Genomic DNA, 20,389 nt, shown 5'->3' on the forward strand with positions numbered 1-20,389 from the left:
AACCTGCATCACCTGCCACTGACAACCTACATCATCCTGTCACTGACAACCTACATTACTGGGCACTAACAACCAACATCATCCAGGCACTGACAACCTACATCACCTGCCACTGACAACCTACATCATCCAGACACTGACAACCTACATCACCGGGCACTGACAACCTACATCATCCGGGCACTGACAACCTACATCACCTGCCACTGACAACCTACATCATCCAGACACTGACAACCTACATCACCGGGCACTGACAACATACATCATCCGGACACTGACAACCTACATCACCGGGCACTGACAACCTACATCAACTGGGCACTGACAACCTACATCACCGAGCACTGAGAACCTACATCACCGAGCACTGAGAACCTACATCATCCTGGCACTAACAACCTATATAATCCGGGCACTGACAACCTACATCATCATAGAAGTGCACACTTACATCAGGCATGTGGTGCCAACCTATGTCACATAGATGTGCCAACCTGCAGTATATGGACAGTACCAACCTGCAGTATGTGGGCAGTGCCAACTTGCACTATGTGGTGAGTGCCATCCTGCACTATGTGGGCAGTGCCAACCTGCACTATGTGGACAGTGCCAACCTGAACTATGTGAACAGTGCCAACCTGCAGTATGTGGGCAGTGCCAACCTGCAGTATGTGGACAGTGCCAACCTGTGCTATGTGGACAGTGCCAACCTGCAGTATGTGGGCAGTGCCAACCTGTGCTATGTGGACAGTGCCAACCTGTGCTATGTGGACAGTGCCAACCTGTGCTATGTGGACAGTGCCAACCTGCAGTATGTGGGCAGTGCCAACCTGTGCTATGTATACAGTACCAACCTGCAGTATGTGGACAGTGCCAACCTGCAGTATGCGGGCAGTGCCAACCTGTGCTATGTGGACAGTGCCAACCTGCAGGGCATGTAGTATTCTCCTTTCTATAGACCCAGCCTGTGAGGGGGGTCTTACCTTGCAGGCCCCAGGCAGCAGGTGGATCTTCACATAGGGGTCCGCGAGGCCATTGAAATCCATCGGCTTGAGCCCCTGAAAAGCAGAAGAGAGAAGGTCAGGATGGACGCTGATCCTGCGCTCTGCTGATCTCCTGGGATCTGTGTCACTAACAGGCTTAATGGATTTCATGTGTCCCCAGGGGATTATGGGTAATACCTGCTCAGGGTTTATATGCTTTATATGTTCGGGATTATAAGGATGAGAGAAGTGTCAGACCCTCTGGGCCCCCGCTGCAGGGTGACATAGGGAACATCCGCCCGTCCGGCCCCAGGGACCACCGCAGCTGCCCCCCCCCCCCCCATCATTTATAATACTGCTGCCTTCTTATGTGGAAGAGGAGCCATCGGGCCCCCAGATACAGGGCCCGGTCACACTCTCTACCTCTATAACCCAGTCAGCCACATTCATCCTCTACCTGGGGGACCTGGATCCATGTGTACCGCGTCACCCTCCACTCACACCTGAGGCTGCACTCACAATGCACTGAGTGTGCAGAGCATCATGGGTACAGGAGCTGATGGAGTGTAAACTGTAGTGTGCATGCAGCTCTGGAGGTGACTGGAGGATATGGCGTACGCCTGTGCCGCGCTCCGGTGCTGACGCTTTTATCACTTACTGTATATTTTCTCTGAACTAAATGATTAAATAAAACTCCGGCGGCAAAAAAGAAATGAGTCATCGAGCGAAACGCCAGGAGACGCTGACAGGACGCAACGCGGGAGTAAACAGTGACAAACACACAACCCACGAGCGACAACAGGTCATCAGTGACACAGCACAGCGTGTGACTATACTACATAACTACACCGCACACAGTGATACTACACCTACACCGCACACAGTGATACTACATACAGTAACTACACCGCACACAGTGATACTACATACAGCAACTACACCGCACACAGTGATACTACATACAGTAACTACACTGCACACAGTGATACTACACCTACACCGCACACAGTGATACTACATACAGTAACTACACCGCACACAGTGATACTACATACAGCACCTACACCACACACAGTGATACTACACCTACACCGCACACAGTAATACTACATACAGTAACTACACCGCACACAGTGATACTACATACAGTAACTACACCGCACACAGTGATACTACATACAGTAACTACACCACACACAGTGATACTACATACAGTAACTACACCGCACACAGTGATACTACATACAGCACCTACACCACACACAGTGATACTACACCTACACCGCACACAGTGATACTACATACAGTAACTACACCACACACAGTGATACTACATACAGCACCTACACCACACACAGTGATACTACACCTACACCGCACACAGTGATACTACATACAGTAACTACACCACACACAGTGATACTACATACAGTAACTACACCGCACACAGTGATACTACATACAGTAACTACACCGCACACAGTGATACTACATACAGTAACTACACTGCACACAGTGATACTACATACAGTAACTACACCACACACAGTGATACTACATACAGTAACTACACTGCACACAGTGATACTACATATAAAAACTACACCCCACACAGGGATACTACATATAGTAACTACACCGCACACAGTGATACTACATACAGTAACTACACTGCACACAGTGATACTACATACAGCAACTACACCACACATAGTGATACTACAACTACACCGCACAGTGATACTACATACAGTAACTACACCACACACAGTGATACAACTACACCGCACACAGTGACACTACACCTACACCGCACAGTGATACTACATACAGTAACTACACCGCACACAGTGATACTACATACAGCAACTACACCACACATAGTGATACTACAACTACACCGCATACAGTGATACTACAACTACACCGCACAGTAATACTATATACAGTAACTACACCACACATAGTGATACTACAACTACACCGCATACAGTGATACTACAACTACACCGCACAGTGATACTACATACAGTAACTACACCACACACAGTGATCCTACAACTACACCGCACACAGTGACACTACAACTACATCGCACACAGTGACAATACAACTACACCACACACAGTAACACTACAACTACACCGCACACAGTAACACTACAACTACACCGCACACAATGACACTACAACTACACCGCACACAGTGACACTACAACTACATCGCACACAGTGACAATACAACTACACCACAAACAGTTATACTACAACTACACCGCACACAGTAATACTACAACTACACTGCACACAGTGACACTACAACTACACCGCACACAGTGATTCTACATACAGTAACTACACTGCACACAGTGACACTACAACTACACCGCACACAGTAAGGCTATGTTCACACTACGTATATGTCCGGCCGTAATTCGTACGCGGCCGGACATGTGCGGCTGAAACTACGGCCGTGGGAAAAATAGACATGCGGTCGGATTGCGAACATGCGGGCGAACAGCAAACATACGCCCGTAGTACAGTTATGCTTCCCTAGCTTGTTTCGAATCGATCTGAAACAGGTCATTTACTTGGAAATCTTCACCCAGCCCAATAAAACTCAAAGAACCTTTTGGATCCAAAAATGAAGTTCAAGTTGGCTGAAATAAGTTCTCCGTACGGGACTGCATGGAAATCCACGGCCGTGAGTTGGAACAGTTCCGGCCGCAAACATTCATTTTGTTCATTTTTCACGGCGCCGTATACGATCCGGCCATAAGCTCATACATAGTGTGCATTGTGCAGCCGGAAATCATATACTTTCAAGCGTACGCATCAACCTCAAAACTACGTGCATATACGTGCAACTACACCACACACAGTGATACTACAACTACACCGCACACAATGACACTACAACTACACCGCACACAATGACACTACACCAAACACAGTGACACTAGAACTACACCAAACACAGTGACATTACAACTACAATGCACACAGTGACACAGTGACACTACAGTGACACTACAACTAGAACATACAGGGTGACACTACAACATACAGGGTGACACTACAACTACACTGCACACAGTGACACTACATAACTACACCACACACAGTGACACTACATAACTACACCGCACACAGTGACACTACAACTACAACGCACACAATGACACTACAACTACACTGCATACAGTGACGCTACAACTACAACGCACACAATGACAATACAACTACACCGCACACAATGACAATACAACTACACCGCACACAGTGACACTACAACTTTACTGCACACAGTAACACTACAACTACACTGCACAGGTAGACACTACACCAAGTCCAATATCAGTAGAGAGATAGTATACCGCGGCACTCACCAGATGCTAATCTTCATGCTTTATTGTAGCCAAAAATACAGGAATTCAATCCGACATTACAGACAGGTGTTAGCTGTGACGAAGTGCGCTTGCGCACAAAACGGTCCGACGCCTGATATGCACCACATGTACGTCCTCCCTCACCTGTCTGTAATGTCGGATTGAATCCCTGTATTTTTGGCTACGATAAAGCATGAAGATTAGCATCTGGTGAGTGCCGCGGTCTACTATCTCTCTACTGATATTGGACTTGGTGTTTTTCCCTTTGCTATTTCCAATCGAGCACCACTCTATTTGCTGTATGACTTCCAGCGTCCACGATTCCAGCGAAAAGGTGAGCTAAACAGTCTGTGACTTCAGTAGTGCCGACCACTATTGCTGTTCTTTTTTGCTGGACTTTGTAGACACTACAACTACACCGCACACAGTAACACTACAACTACACCGCACACAGTGACACTACAACTACACCGAACACAGTGACACTACAACTACACCGCACACAGTGACACTACAACTACACCGCACACAGTGACACTACAACTACACCGCACACAGTGACACTACAACTACACCGCACACAGTGACACTACAACTACACCGCACACAGTGACACTACAACTACACCGCACACAGTGACACTACAACTACACCGCACACAGTAACACTACAACTACACCGCACACAGTAACACTACAACTACATCGCACACAGTGACACTACAACTACACCGCACACAGTGACACTACAACTACACCGAACACAGTGACACTACAACTACACCGCACACAGTGACACTACAACTACACCGAACACAGTGACACTACACCTACACCGCACACAGTTATACTACAACTACACCACACACAGTGACACTACACATACACCGCACAGTTATACTACAACTACACCACACACAGTGAGACTACATAACTACACCGCACACAGTGACACTAAAACAACGCACACAATGACACTACACCTACACCGCACACAATTATACTACAGCTACACCACACACAGTGATACTACAACTACACTGCACACAGTGACAATATAGATATAATACACAGGGTGACACTACAACTACACCGCACACAGTGACACTTTAACTACACCGCACACAATGACATTACAACTACACCGCACACAATGACACTACAAATACACCGCACACAATGACACTACAACTACACTGCATACAGTGACGCTACAACTACACCGCACACAGTAACACTACAAACATTCATTTTGTTCATTTTTCACAGCGCCGTATACGATCCGGCCATAAGCTCATACATAGTGTGCATTGTGCAGCCGGAAATCATATACTTTCAAGCGTACGCATCAACCTCAAAACTACGTGCATATACGTGCAACTACACCACACACAGTGATACTACAACTACACCGCACACAATGACACTACAACTACACCGCACACAATGACACTACAACTACACCAAACACAGTGACACTAGAACTACACCAAACACAGTGACATTACAACTACAATGCACACAGTGACACAGTGACACTACAGTGACACTACAACTAGAACATACAGGGTGACACTACAACATACAGGGTGACACTACAACTACACCGCACACAGTGACACTACAACTACACCGCACACAGTGACACTACAACTACACCGCACACAGTGACACTACAACTACACCGCACACAGTGACACTACACCTACACCGCACACAGTTATACTACAACTACACCACACACAGTGACACTACACATACACCGCACAGTTATACTACAACTACACCACACACAGTGAGACTACATAACTACACCGCACACAGTGACACTAAAACAACGCACACAATGACACTACACCTACACCGCACACAATTATACTACAGCTACACCACACACAGTGATACTACAACTACACTGCACACAGTGACAATATAGATATAATACACAGGGTGACACTACAACTACACCGCACACAGTGACACTACAACTACACCGCACACAATGACATTACAACTACACCGCACACAATGACACTACAAATACACCGCACACAATGACACTACAACTACACTGCATACAGTGACGCTACAACTACACCGCACACAGTAACACTACAAACATTCATTTTGTTCATTTTTCACAGCGCCGTATACGATCCGGCCATAAGCTCATACATAGTGTGCATTGTGCAGCCGGAAATCATATACTTTCAAGCGTACGCATCAACCTCAAAACTACGTGCATATACGTGCAACTACACCACACACAGTGATACTACAACTACACCGCACACAATGACACTACAACTACACCGCACACAATGACACTACACCAAACACAGTGACACTAGAACTACACCAAACACAGTGACATTACAACTACAATGCACACAGTGACACAGTGACACTACAGTGACACTACAACTAGAACATACAGGGTGACACTACAACATACAGGGTGACACTACAACTACACCGCACACAGTGACACTACAAATACACCGCACACAATGACACTACAACTACACCGCACACAATGACACAACACCTACACCTCACACAGTGACACTACAACTACACCGCACACAGTGACACTACAACTACACCGCACACAGTGACACAACACCTACACCTCACACAGTGACACTACAACTACACCGCACACAGTGACACTATAACTACACCGCACACAATGACACTACAACTACACTGCACACAGTGACACTACAACTACACCGCACACAGTGACACTACATAACTACACCACACACAGTGACACTACAACTACACCGCACACAGTGACACTACAACTACACCGCACACAGTGATACTACAACTACACCGCACACAATGACACTACACCTACACCGCACACAATTATACTACAGCTACACCACACACAGTTATACTACAACTACACCGCACACAATGACATTACAACTACACCGCACACAGTGACACTACAAATACACCGCATACAGTGACACTACAACTTCACCACACACAATGACACTACAACTACACCACACACAATGACACTACAACTACACCGCACACAGTGACACTACAACTACACCGCACACAATGACACTACAACTACACCGCACACAGTTATACTACAACTACACCGCACACAGTGACACTACAACTACACCGCACACAGTTATACTACAACTACACCACACACAGTGACACTAAAACAACAACGCACACAATGACACTACAACTACACCGCACACAGTGACACTACAACTACACAGCACACAGTGATACTACATATAGTACCGACACCGCACACAGTGACACTACATAACTACACCACACACAGTGACACTACAACTACACAGCACACAGTGATACTAACATAAGTACATTGCACACAGTGACACTACACCTAAACTGCACACAGTGATACTACAACTACACCGCACAGGGTGACACTACACGTACACTACACACATCTGTAGGAATAGACTTAGCAGTGATGATGAAGAGGATGATGATGACAGTGGTGAGGATGATGATGGTGATGACAGTGGTGAGGATGATCATGTTACGGATACACTCTTCCTCTTGTCTCCGTCAGGTCACATGACAGCAGCGGTCACTCTTCTCCATTATAAATCCGATTGATGGGCTGTATAATGGAAGGTGACCTGAACCTTCGGAGATGTCATCATACCGCTGCTCCAAGAGCATGAAGGCGCTAGGCAGGAGCAGCTCAAGAGCCACAGGTTATGAGTGTGATAGGGCATGCTGGGAGTTGTAGTTTCCCAGTCTTCTGGTCATGATGACCCCCCCCCCTTCCCCGTGCCCATCACACTCAGTCTGTGCCCAGGCGATGGATTAACCACAGTCCATGAAATCCGCAGCTCTAGACCCTGCCAAGACGAAGCCGCCATCCTCAGAGCCGCTGCCGCTGGCACAGGAGAGCGCTAATCTGAGTATGAAGCTATTGTACGGCTGGCTGATCCGGAACGTCTGCTGAGCAGTCAGGACACCGGGCCCCAGGCTGGAACCAAACAGACTACACGGCCGTCACTGACCACTGAGCACAGGCGGCCCAGGAATGCTGGGAATAGTAGTACAGGATGGAGGACGTCCTGTACTAGGGGCCCACACAAGATGGAGGAAGCCCTGACATAGGGGCCCACACAGGATGGAGGAAGCCCTGACACAGAGGCCCACACAGGATAGAGGAAGCCCTGACACAGGGGCCCACACAGGATGGAGGAAGCCCAGACCTAGGGGCCCATACAGGATGGAGGAAGCCCTGACCTAGGGGCCCACACAGGATGGAGGAAGCCCAGACCTAGGGGCCCACACAGGATAGAGGACGCCCTGACCTAGGGGCCCATACAGGATGGAGGAAGCCCTGACCTAGGGGCCCACACAGGATAGAGGACGCCCTGACCTAGGGGCCCATACAGGATGGAGGAAGCCCTGACATAGGGGGCCACACAGGATGGAGGAAGCCCTGACATAGGGGCCCCCACAGGATGGAGGACGTCCTGTACGAGGGGCCCACACAGGATGGAGGAAGCCCTGACATAGGGGTCCACACAGGATAGAGGAAGCCCTGACCTAGGGGCCCACACAGGATGGAGGAAGCCCTGACATAGGGGTCCACACAGGATAGAGGAAGCCCTGACCTAGGGGCCCACACAGGATGGAGGAAGCCCTGACCTAGGGGCCCACACAGGATAGAGGACGCCCTGACCTAGGGGCCCATACAGGATGGAGGAAGCCCTGACATAGGGGGCCACACAGGATGGAGGAAGCCCTGACATAGGGGCCCCCACAGGATGGAGGACGTCCTGTACGAGGGGCCCACACAGGATGGAGGAAGCCCTGACATAGGGGTCCACACAGGATAGAGGAAGCCCTGACCTAGGGGCCCACACAGGATGGAGGAAGCCCTGACATAGGGGCCCACACAGGATGGAGGAAGCCCTGACATAGGGGCCCACACAGGATAGAGGAAGCCCTGACATAGGGGCCCACACAGGATGGAGGAAGCCCAGATCTAGGGGCCCATACAGGATGGAGGAAGCCCTGACCTAGGGGCCCACACAGGATGGAGGAAGCCCTGACATAGGGGCCCACACAGGATGGAGGACGTCCTGTACTAGGGGCCCACACAGGATGGAGGAAGCCCTGACATAGGGGTCCACACAGGATAGAGGAAGCCCTGACCTAGGGGCCCACACAGGATGGAGGAAGCCCTGACATAGGGGTCCACACAGGATAGAGGAAGCCCTGGCCTAGGGGCCCACACAGAATGGAGGATGCCCTGACATAGGGGCCCACACAGGATGGAGGACGTCCTGACATAGGGGCCCACACAGCATGGAGGACGCCCTGACATAGGGGCCCACACAGCATGGAGGACGCCCTGACATAGGGGCCCACACAGGATGGAGGACGCCCTGACATAGGGGCCCACATAGGATGGAGGACGCCCTGACATAGGGGCCCACACAGGATGGAGGACGCCCTGACATAGGGGCCCACACAGGATGGAGGACGCCCTGACATAGGGGCCCACTCAGCATGGAGGACGCCCTGACCTAGGGGCCCACACAGGATGGAGGACGCCCTGACATAGGGGCCCACACAGGATGGAGGACGCCCTGACATAGGGGCCCCACACAGGATGGAGGACGCCCTGACATAGGGGCACACACAGCATGGAGGACGCCCTGACATAGGGGCCCACACAGGATGGAGCATGCCCTGTTATCGGGACAGCAGGACGCATTTCGCAGCTGACTGGATGGTGTAAGGGTTACGGGTGATTGTTCATCCTGTGGTTTCGGTCACCGCTGTCTCAGGATAAATCACCTGTCATGGCGTAACCTGAGGTAAATCGGCAATCAATACCCGCAGCCATGGAGACGCCCGCCGCCACAATACACAGAGCAAAGGCATTTCCTCCTGTTACAGGGGTCATGGTGGAGGGGGGTCCATCATGTCTCCCCCGAGGAGAGCGGAGCAAATGATGGAACCAGGCGCCACCCAACTACTGCACTGAATTATCACTTCAGGAACCATCCAAAGATAAACTACACAGACGGCCATTGTATCTAAGCGTATCACATGTGATACTGTCTTCAGTGTGCTGTATCTAAGCCTATTGAGTGTGATACTGTTTCCTGAGCTGATGTGTCACAAACGGCGCAACAGTGGTGAAAGGGATGTGTGACAGGCGGTGCAGCAGAGGTGGCAAAGATGTGTGACAAGCAGTTCAGCAGAGGTGACAGATGGTACAGCAGAGGTGACAGGGATGTGTGACAGGTGGTGCACCAGAGGTGACAGGCAGTTCAGCAGAGGTGACAGATGGTGCAGCAGAGGTGGCAGGGATGTGTGACAAGCAGTGCAGCAGAGGTGACAGGTGGTGCAGCAGAGGTGACAGGCAGAGCAGCAGAGGTGACAGGGATGTGTGACAAGCAGTGCAGCAGAGGTGACAGGTAGTGCAGCAGAGGTGACAGGTAGAGCAGCAGAGGTGACAGGGATGTGTGACAGGTAGAGCAGCAGAGGTGACAGGGATGTGTGACAGGTGGTGCAGCAGAGGTGACAGGCAGTGCAGCAGAGGTGACCGGGATGTGTGACAGGCGGTGCAGCAGAGGTAACAGGGATGTGTGACAGGCGGTGCAGCAGAGGTGACAGGCAGAGCAGCAGAGGTGACAGGGATGTGTGACAGGCGGTGCAGCAGAGGTGACAGGGATGTGTGACAGGCGGTGCAGCAGAGGTGACAGGCAGAGCAGCAGAGGTAACAGGGATGTGTGACAGGTGGTGCAGCAGAGGTGACAGGGATGTGTGACAGGTGGTGCAGCAGAGGTCACAGGGATGTGTGACAGGTGGTGCAGCAGAGGTCACAGGGATGTGTGACAGTTGGTGCAGCAGAGGTGACAGGTGATGCAGCAGAGGTGACAGGTGGTGCAGCAGAGGTGACAGGGATGTGTGACAAGCAGTGCAGCAGATGTGACAGGTGGTGCAGCAGAGTTGACAGGGATGTGTGACAGTTGGTGCAGCAGAGGTGACAGGTGGTGCAGCAGAGGTGGAAGGGATGTGTGACAGGTGGTGCAGCAGAGGTGACAGGTGGTGCAGCAGAGGTGGCAGGCAGAGCAGCAAAGGTGGCAGGGATGTATGACAGGTGGTGCAGCAGAGGTGACAGGTGATGCAGCAGAGGTGGCAGGCAGAGCAGCAGAGGTGGCAGGGATGTGTTACAGGGATGTGTGACAGGCAATGCAGCATAGGTGACAGGGATGTGTGACAGGTGGTGCAGCAGAGGTGACAGGGATGGGTGACAGGCGGTGCAGCAGAGGTGACAGATGGTGCAGCAGAGGTGACAGGTGGTGCAGCAGAGGTGACAGGGATGTGTGACAGGCGGTGCAGCAGAGGTGGAAGGGATGTGTGACAGGTGGTGCAGCAGAGGTGGAAGGGATGTGTGACAGGTGGTGCAGCAGAGGTGACAGGTGGTGCAGCAGAGGTGGCAGGGATGTGTGACAGGCGGTGCAGCAGAGGTGACAGGGATGTGTGACAGGTGGTGCAGCAGAGGTGACAGAGATGTGTGACAGGCGGTGCAGCAGAGGTGACAGGGATGTGTGACAGGCGGTGCAGCAGAGGTGACAGGCGGTACAGCAGAGGTGACAGGGATGTGTGACAGGCGGTGCAGCAGAGGTGAAAGGCAGAGCAGCAGAGGTGACAGGGATGTGTGACAGGTGGTGCAGCAGAGGTGACAGGGATGTGTGACAGGCGGTGCAGCAGAGGTGACAGGCAGAGCAGCAGAGGTGACAGGGATGTGTGACAGGTGGTGCAGCAGAGGTCACAGGGATGTGTGACAGTTCATGCAGCAGAGGTGACAGGTGGTGCAGCAGAGGTGACAGGGATGCGTGACAGGCGGTGCAGCAGAGGTGGCATGGATATGTGACAGGTGGTGCAGCAGAGGTGACAGGGATGTGTGACAAGCAGTGCAGCAGATGTGACAGGTGGTGCAGCAGAGTTGACAGGGATGTGTGACAGTTGGTGCAGCAGAGGTGACAGGTGGTGCAGCAGAGGTGGAAGGGATGTGTGACAGGTGGTGCAGCAGAGGTGACAGGTGGTGCAGCAGAGGTGGCAGGCAGAGCAGCAAAGGTGGCAGGGATGTATGACAGGTGGTGCAGCAGAGGTGACAGGTGGTGCAGCAGAGGTGGCAGGCAGAGCAGCAGAGGTGGCAGGGATGTGTTACAGGGATGTGTGACAGGCAATGCAGCATAGGTGACAGGGATGTGTGACAGGTGGTGCAGCAGAGGTGACAGGGATGGGTGACAGGCGGTGCAGCAGAGGTGACAGATGGTGCAGCAGAGGTGACAGGTGGTGCAGCAGAGGTGACAGGGATGTGTGACAGGTGGTGCAGCAGAGGTGACAGGTGGTGCAGCAGAGGTGGCAGGCAGAGCAGCAGAGGTGGCAGGGATGTGTTACAAGGATGTGTGACAGGCAATGCAGCATAGGTGACAGGGATGTGTGACAGGTGGTGCAGCAGAGGTGACAGGGATGGGTGACAGGCGGTGCAGCAGAGGTGACAGATGGTGCAGCAGAGGTGACAGGTGGTGCAGCAGAGGTGACAGGGATGTGTGACAGGCGGTGCAGCAGAGGTGGAAGGGATGTGTGACAGGTGGTGCAGCAGAGGTGGAAGGGATGTGTGACAGGTGGTGCAGCAGAGGTGACAGGTGGTGCAGCAGAGGTGGCAGGGATGTGTGACAGGCGGTGCAGCAGAGGTGACAGGGATGTGTGACAGGTGGTGCAGCAGAGGTGACAGGCAGTGCAGCAGAGGCGACAGGGATGTGTGACAGGCGGTGCAGCAGAGGTGACAGGGATGTGTGACAGGCGGTGCAGCAGAGGTGACAGGGATGTGTGACAGGTGGTGCAGCAGAGGTGGCAGGGATGTGTGACAGGTGGTGCAGCAGAGGTGACAGGTGATGCAGCAGAGGTGACAGGCAGTGTGGGACAGGTGGGGCAGCAGAGGTGATTGGGATGTGTGACAGGCGGTGAAGCAGAGGTGACAGGGATGTGTGACAGGTGGTGCAGCAGAGGTGACAGGGATGTGTGACAGGCGGTGCAACAGAGGTGGCAGGGATGTGTGACAGGTGGTGCAGGAGAGGTGACAGGTGGTGCAGCAGAAGTGACAGGGAGTGCAGCAGAGGTGACAGGCGGTGTAGTAGAGGTGGCAGGGATGTGTGACAGGTGGTGCAGCAGAGGTGACAGGTGGTGCAGAAGAGGTGACAGGGATGTGTGACAGTTGGTGCAGCAGAGGTGACAGAGATGTATGACAGGCGGTGCAGCAGAGATGACAGCGCTTGTCTCATCCCCGGAACTGCTCCTCCTCACCTTGGCTCTCAGGATGTCGCACTGTAAGATACATTTCTCCTGGTCATAGAGAAGCTCAAACTCCAGAGTCCCCAGAGAAGCTGAAAAGACAAAAAAACAAAGTAACAGGAAGAACCAGGGAGAACACAACTCCCTGACCACCCTGCCCCCCAACATAATACCAGAACACTGCCAATGTGCAACCAGTGAGTGCTTCATGTGTTCTGCTCCATTCATCCACAGAGCTGCAATCACAATTATCCTGACTGCCCACAGTACAGAGCCTTCTCCTGTTCAGTGTCACATGGTATTTCTCATGAGGACGCGGCGCCTCCTGCAGGTGATGTCAGGTGTTGGCTCAGGTGCAGCGTGACCCTAACATCTCTCTGAAGCGTGACTGCAAAATGAGCCATCAATGTAACAGGATAAATAGCTGTGGCTGATGTGCTGCAGAGCAGCGTGCACGTCCCACACTAGATGTTTCTGGGATAGAACACTTCTCACAGCTGAGGGTTTGTTACAATCATATCCATTCTAGACAATCATCTGGGAACTGCACCAATACATTGTAAACAAGCTAGTATAAAATAGAATGTGAGATACAACCATTACTAACCCAGTGTATGTGAGATATAAGCATTACTAACCCGGTGTATGTGAGATACAACCATTACTAACCCAGTGTATGTGAGATACAACCATTACTAACCCGGTGTATGTGAGATGCAACCATTACTAACCCGGTGTATGAGAAATATAAACATTACTAACCGGGTGTATGTGAGAACCAACCATTACTATACTGGTGTATGTGAGATACAACCATTACAATCCTGGTGTATGTGAGATACAACCATCACTATCCTGGTATATGTGAGGTACAACCATTACTAACCCGGTGTATGTGAGAACCAACCATTACTATACTGGTGTATGTGAGATACAACCATTACTAACCCGGTGTATGTGAGATACAACCATTACTAACCCAGTGTATGTGAGATACAACCATTACTAACCCGGTGTATGTGAGATGCAACCATTACTAACCCGGTGTATGAGAAATATAACCATTACTAACCCGGTGTATGTGAGATACAACCATTACAATCCTGGTGTATGTGAGATACAACCATTACTATCCTGGTGTATGTGAGATACAACCATCACTATCCTGGTATATGTGAGGTACAACCATTACTAACCCGGTGTATGTGAGAACCAACCATTACTATACTGGTGTATGTGAGATACAACCATTACTAACCCGGTGTATGTGAGATACAACCATTACTAACCCAGTGTATGTGAGATACAACCATTACTAACCCGGTGTATGTGAGATGCAACCATTACTAACCCGGTGTATGAGAAATATAACCATTACTAACCCGGTGTATGTGAGATACAACCATTACAATCCTGGTGTATGTGAGATACAACCATTACTATCCTGGTGTATGTGAGATACAACCATTACTAACCCGGTGTATGTGAGATACAACCATTGCTATCCTGGTGTATGTGAGATACAACCATTACTATCCTGGTGTATGTGAGATACAACCATTACTATCCTGGTGTATGTGAGATACAACCATTACTATCCTGGTGTATGTGAGATACAACCATTACTAACCCGGTGTATGTGAGATACAACCATTACTAACCCGGTGTATGTGAGATACAACCATTACAATCCTGGTGTATGTGAGATACAACCATTACTAACCCAGTGTATGTGAGATACAACCATTACTAACCCGGTGTATGTGAGATACAACCATTACAATCCTGGTGTATGTGAGATACAACCATTACTAACCCGGTGTATGTGAGATAGAACCATTACTATCCTGGTATATGTGAAATACAACCATTACTATCCTGGTGTATGTGAGATACAACCATTACTATCCTGATGTATGGGACATACAACTATTACTATACTGGTGTATGTGAGATACAACCATTACTAACCCGGTGTATGTGAGATACAACCATTACTATCCTGGTGTATGTGAGATACAACCATTACTATCCTGGTGTATGTGAGATACAACCATTGCTATCCTGGTGTATGTGAGATACAACCATTGCTATCCTGGTGTATGTGAGATACAACCATTACTATCCTGGTGTATGTGAGATACAACCATTGCTATCCCGGTGTATGTGAGATACAACCATTACTAACCCAATGTATGTGAGATACAACCATTACTATCCTGGTGTATGTGAGATACAACCATTACTAACCCGGTGTATGCGATATACAACCATTGCTATCCTGGTGTATGTGAGATACAACCATTACTAACCCGGTGTATGCGATATACAACCATTGCTATCCTGGTGTATGTGAGATACAACCATTGCTATCCTGGTGTATGTGAGATACAACCATTGCTATCCTGGTGTATGTGAGATACACCCATTACTATCCTGGTGTATGTGAGATACAACCATTGCTATCCTGGTGTATGTGAGATACAACCATTGCTATCCTGGTGTATGTGAGATACAACCATTACTATCCTGGTGTATGTGAGATACAACCATTGCTATCCTGGTGTATGTGAGATACAACCATTGCTATCCTGGTGTATGTGAGATACAACCATTGCTATCCTGGTGTATGTGAGATACAACCATTGCTATCCTGGTGTATGTGAGATACAACCATTGCTATCCTGGTGTATGTGAGATACAACCATTGCTATCCTGGTGTATGTGAGATACAACCATTTCTAACCCGGTGTATGTGAGATACAACCATTACAATCCTGGTGTATGTGAGATACAACCATTACTATCCTGGTGTATGTGAGATACAACCATTACTACCCCGGTGTATGTGAGATACAACCATTACAATCCTGGTGTATGTGAGATACAACCATTACTATCCTGGTGTATGTGAGATACAACCATTACTACCCCGGTGTATGCGAGATACAACCTTTACTATCCTGGTGTATGTGAGATACAACCATTACTATCCTGGTGTATGTGAGATACAACCATTACTATCCTGGTGTATGTGAGATACAACCATTACTAACCCGGTGTATGTGAGATACAACCATTACTAACCCGGTGTATGCGATATACAACCATTACAATCCTGGTGTATGTGAGATACAACCATTACTAACCCGGTGTATGTGAGATACAACCATTACTAACCCGGTGTATGTGAGATACAACCATTACAATCCTGGTGTATGTGAGATACAACCATTACTAACCCGGTGTATGTGAGACAGAACCATTACTATCCTGGTATATGTGAAATACAACCATTACTATCTTGGTGTATGTGAGATACAACCATTACTATCCTGATGTATGTGAGATACAACCATTACTAACCCGGTGTATGTGAGATACAACCATTACTATCCTGGTGTATGTGAGATACAACCATTGCTATCCTGGTGTATGTGAGATACAACCATTACTATCCTGGTGTATGTGAGATACAACCATTACTAACCCAATGTATGTGAGATACAACCATTACTATCCTGGTGTATGTGAGATACAACCATTACTAACCCGGTGTATGCGATATACAACCATTGCTATCCTGGTGTATGTGAGATACAACCATTGCTATCCTGGTGTATGTGAGATACAACCATTGCTATCCTGGTGTATGTGAGATACAACCATTGCTATCCTGGTGTATGTGAGATACAACCATTGCTATCCTGGTGTATGTGAGATACAACCATTACTAACCCGGTGTCTGTGAGATACAACCATTACTATCCTGGTGTATGTGAGATGCAACCATTACAATCCTGGTGTATGTGAGATACAACCATTACTAACCCGGTGTATGTGAGATACAACCATTGCTATCCTGGTGTATGTGAGATACAACCATTACTAACCCGGTGTATGTGAGATACAACCATTGCTATCCTGGTGTATGTGAGATACAACCATTACTATCCTGGTGTATGTGAGATACAACCATTACAATCCTGGTGTATGTGAGATACAACCATTACTAACCTGGTGTATGTGAGATACAACCATTGCTATCCTGGTGTATGTGAGATACAACCATTGCTATCCTGGTGTATGTGAGATACAACCATTGCTATCCTGGTGTATGTGAGATACAACCATTACTAACCCGGTGTCTGTGAGATACAACCATTACTATCCTGGTGTATGTGAGATGCAACCATTACTAACCCGGTGTATGTGAGATACAACCATTGCTATCCTGGTGTATGTGAGATACAACCATTACTAACCCGGTGTATGTGAGATACAACCATTACTAACCTGGTGTATGTGATATACAACCATTGCTATCCTGGTGTATGTGAGATACAACCATTACTATCCTGGTGTATGTGAGATATAACCATTACTACCCCAGTGTATGTGAGATACAACCATTACTATCCTGGTGTATGTGAGATACAACCATTGCTATCCTGGTGTATGTGAGATACAACCATTGCTATCCTGGTGTATGTGAGATACAACCATTGCTATCCTGGTGTATGTGAGATACAACCATTGCTATCCTGGTGTATGTGAGATACAACCATTACTATCCTGGTGTATGTGAGATACAACCATTGCTATCCTGGTGTATGTGAGATACAACCATTGCTATCCTGGTGTATGTGAGATACAACCATTGCTATCCTGGTGTATGTGAGATACAACCATTACTAACCTGGTGTATGTGAGATACAACCATTACTAACCCGTTGTATGTCTATGAGGATGGTGGTGCGATGGTGGGGGTCTCTACATGTGATTCACTGACACTAACCCCAGATGGTGAGGAACTGAGATATAAAATATGCTACAAACCTACAGAACCTTCCCTGGTGCAATGATGAAGCTTTATTTACTGAAGACTCATTAGGAAGAGCAGCTCTAAAGCACAAACTTCTGCTCTAACAAAGGGGTTATCTAGTGTTTGTATTTTCTTAGATATTGCTGCCCTGTTGGAAAATAAAATACACATGTTGTGCTTACCCCTCTGTGCTCCCCGGTGTCCTGATGTGGCCTCTGCAGCGCCCCCTGCTGACTGCAGCTCCACTACTTCAGGGACCGACTGAGCCAATCACTGCCACAGGGCTGTCCCATCTCAGACGGGTCCATCCAGGAAGTAGCGGAGCTGCAGTCAGCAGGGGGCGCTGCAGAGGCCACATCAGGACACCGGGGGAGCACGGAGGGGTAAGCACAACATGTGTATTATATTTACAGGGCAGCAATATGTAAAAATATTTTAATGGCTGAGTAACCCCTTGATGTTCTGAGCAGACAGCCTAAATGGCTGATAACAGAGAACAATAGACTGCAGTCACCTATCCTAGTGTGCAGTGGCTGATAACAGAGAACAATAGACTGCTCTATACATTATATACATACTGCCATCATCAGAGTCATAGTTGTCCAGGTCATCAGTGACGTCCACTTGTTCGGCTGCTTGGTGCGGGATGTCTAGGGGGGAGAGGTTGTGGGGCTGCCCGGTGGGTGACGGCGCCCCCTCTGGCCATGGGCTGTATCTAGGGAAGTAGTCAGAGATTTGCTGGATGGGTCGGATGGGTCCAGGGCAGACGTTTATGGCCATGTGCTCCTGGATGCTGATAGGAACCTTATCTCCTCGCCGTACCGTCATCAGTGCGTCTGCGGGCGAGAAGGCAGGGGATACACCCAAGCTTAGATACACATAGAAACTTACATGCTTTATCTTTAGATACAGATCACTGAGGTTAGAAACAGATCATAGAGAAAACATTGTGTTATTCCCATATCAACAAATCATATACATATTAGTCAGATTAGATATATATATATATATATATATATATATATATATATATACTGTACAAGACAGAGAGATCAGTGAGGTTAGATACATGACAGAGAAGTCAGTGAGGTTAGATACATGATGGATAAGTCAGTGAAGTTAGATACATGACAGAGAAGTCAGTGAGGTTAGATACATGATGGATAAGTCAGTGAAGTTAGATACATGACAGAGAAGTCAGTGAGGTTAGATACATGATGGATAAGTCAGTGAGGTTAGATACATGATGGATAAGTCAGTGAGGTTAGATATATTATGGTGAAGGCAAAGTGAGATACATGATGCATAAGTAAGTGAGATTAGATACATGACAGATGACAGAGACGCCACCAAAGTTAGATACATGACAGAGAGGTCAGTGAGATCAGATACATGATGGAGAAGTCACTGAGGTTAGATGCACAATAGAGAAATCAAAGAGGTTAGATACACAAAAGAAAAGTCACTGAGCTTAGATTCATGATGGATAAGATACGGAGGTTGGATACATGATGGTGAAGTCACTGAGGTTAGATACATGATGATGAAGTCACTGAGGTTAGATACATGATGGAGAAGTCATGGAGGTTAGATACATGATGGAGAAGTCATGGAGGTTAGATACATGATGGAGAAGTCATGGAGGTTAGATACAAGATGGAGAAGTAATGGAGGTTAGATACATGATGGAGAAGTCATAGAGGTTAGATACCTGATGGAGAAGTCATGGAGGTTAGATACAAGATGGAGAAGTCATGGAGGTTAGATACATGATGGAGAAGTCATTGAGGTTAGATACATGATAGAAAGGTCACAGAGGTTAGATACATGATGA

General features: G+C 48.6%; 1 protein-coding gene across 1 annotated transcript in view; it reads right to left on the reverse strand.

Moving 5' to 3' along the window:
* Positions 1 to 20,389, reverse strand: part of DOC2A (double C2 domain alpha) — a 55,136-nt gene that overhangs the window by 26,510 nt on the left and 8,237 nt on the right. The window contains exons 2-4 of the mRNA XM_069982267.1: positions 19,134 to 19,391; positions 13,743 to 13,822; positions 987 to 1,061 (exon numbers count right to left, since the gene is read on the reverse strand). Coding sequence (XP_069838368.1) covers positions 987 to 1,061; positions 13,743 to 13,822; positions 19,134 to 19,383 — 405 coding nt within the window. The 5' untranslated portion in view covers positions 19,384 to 19,391. The remainder of the gene's footprint in view (positions 1 to 986; positions 1,062 to 13,742; positions 13,823 to 19,133; positions 19,392 to 20,389) is intronic.

The sequence above is a fragment of the Dendropsophus ebraccatus genome, chromosome 9 (assembly GCF_027789765.1).
Source record: "Dendropsophus ebraccatus isolate aDenEbr1 chromosome 9, aDenEbr1.pat, whole genome shotgun sequence".
Taxonomy (NCBI): Eukaryota; Metazoa; Chordata; class Amphibia; order Anura; family Hylidae; genus Dendropsophus; species Dendropsophus ebraccatus.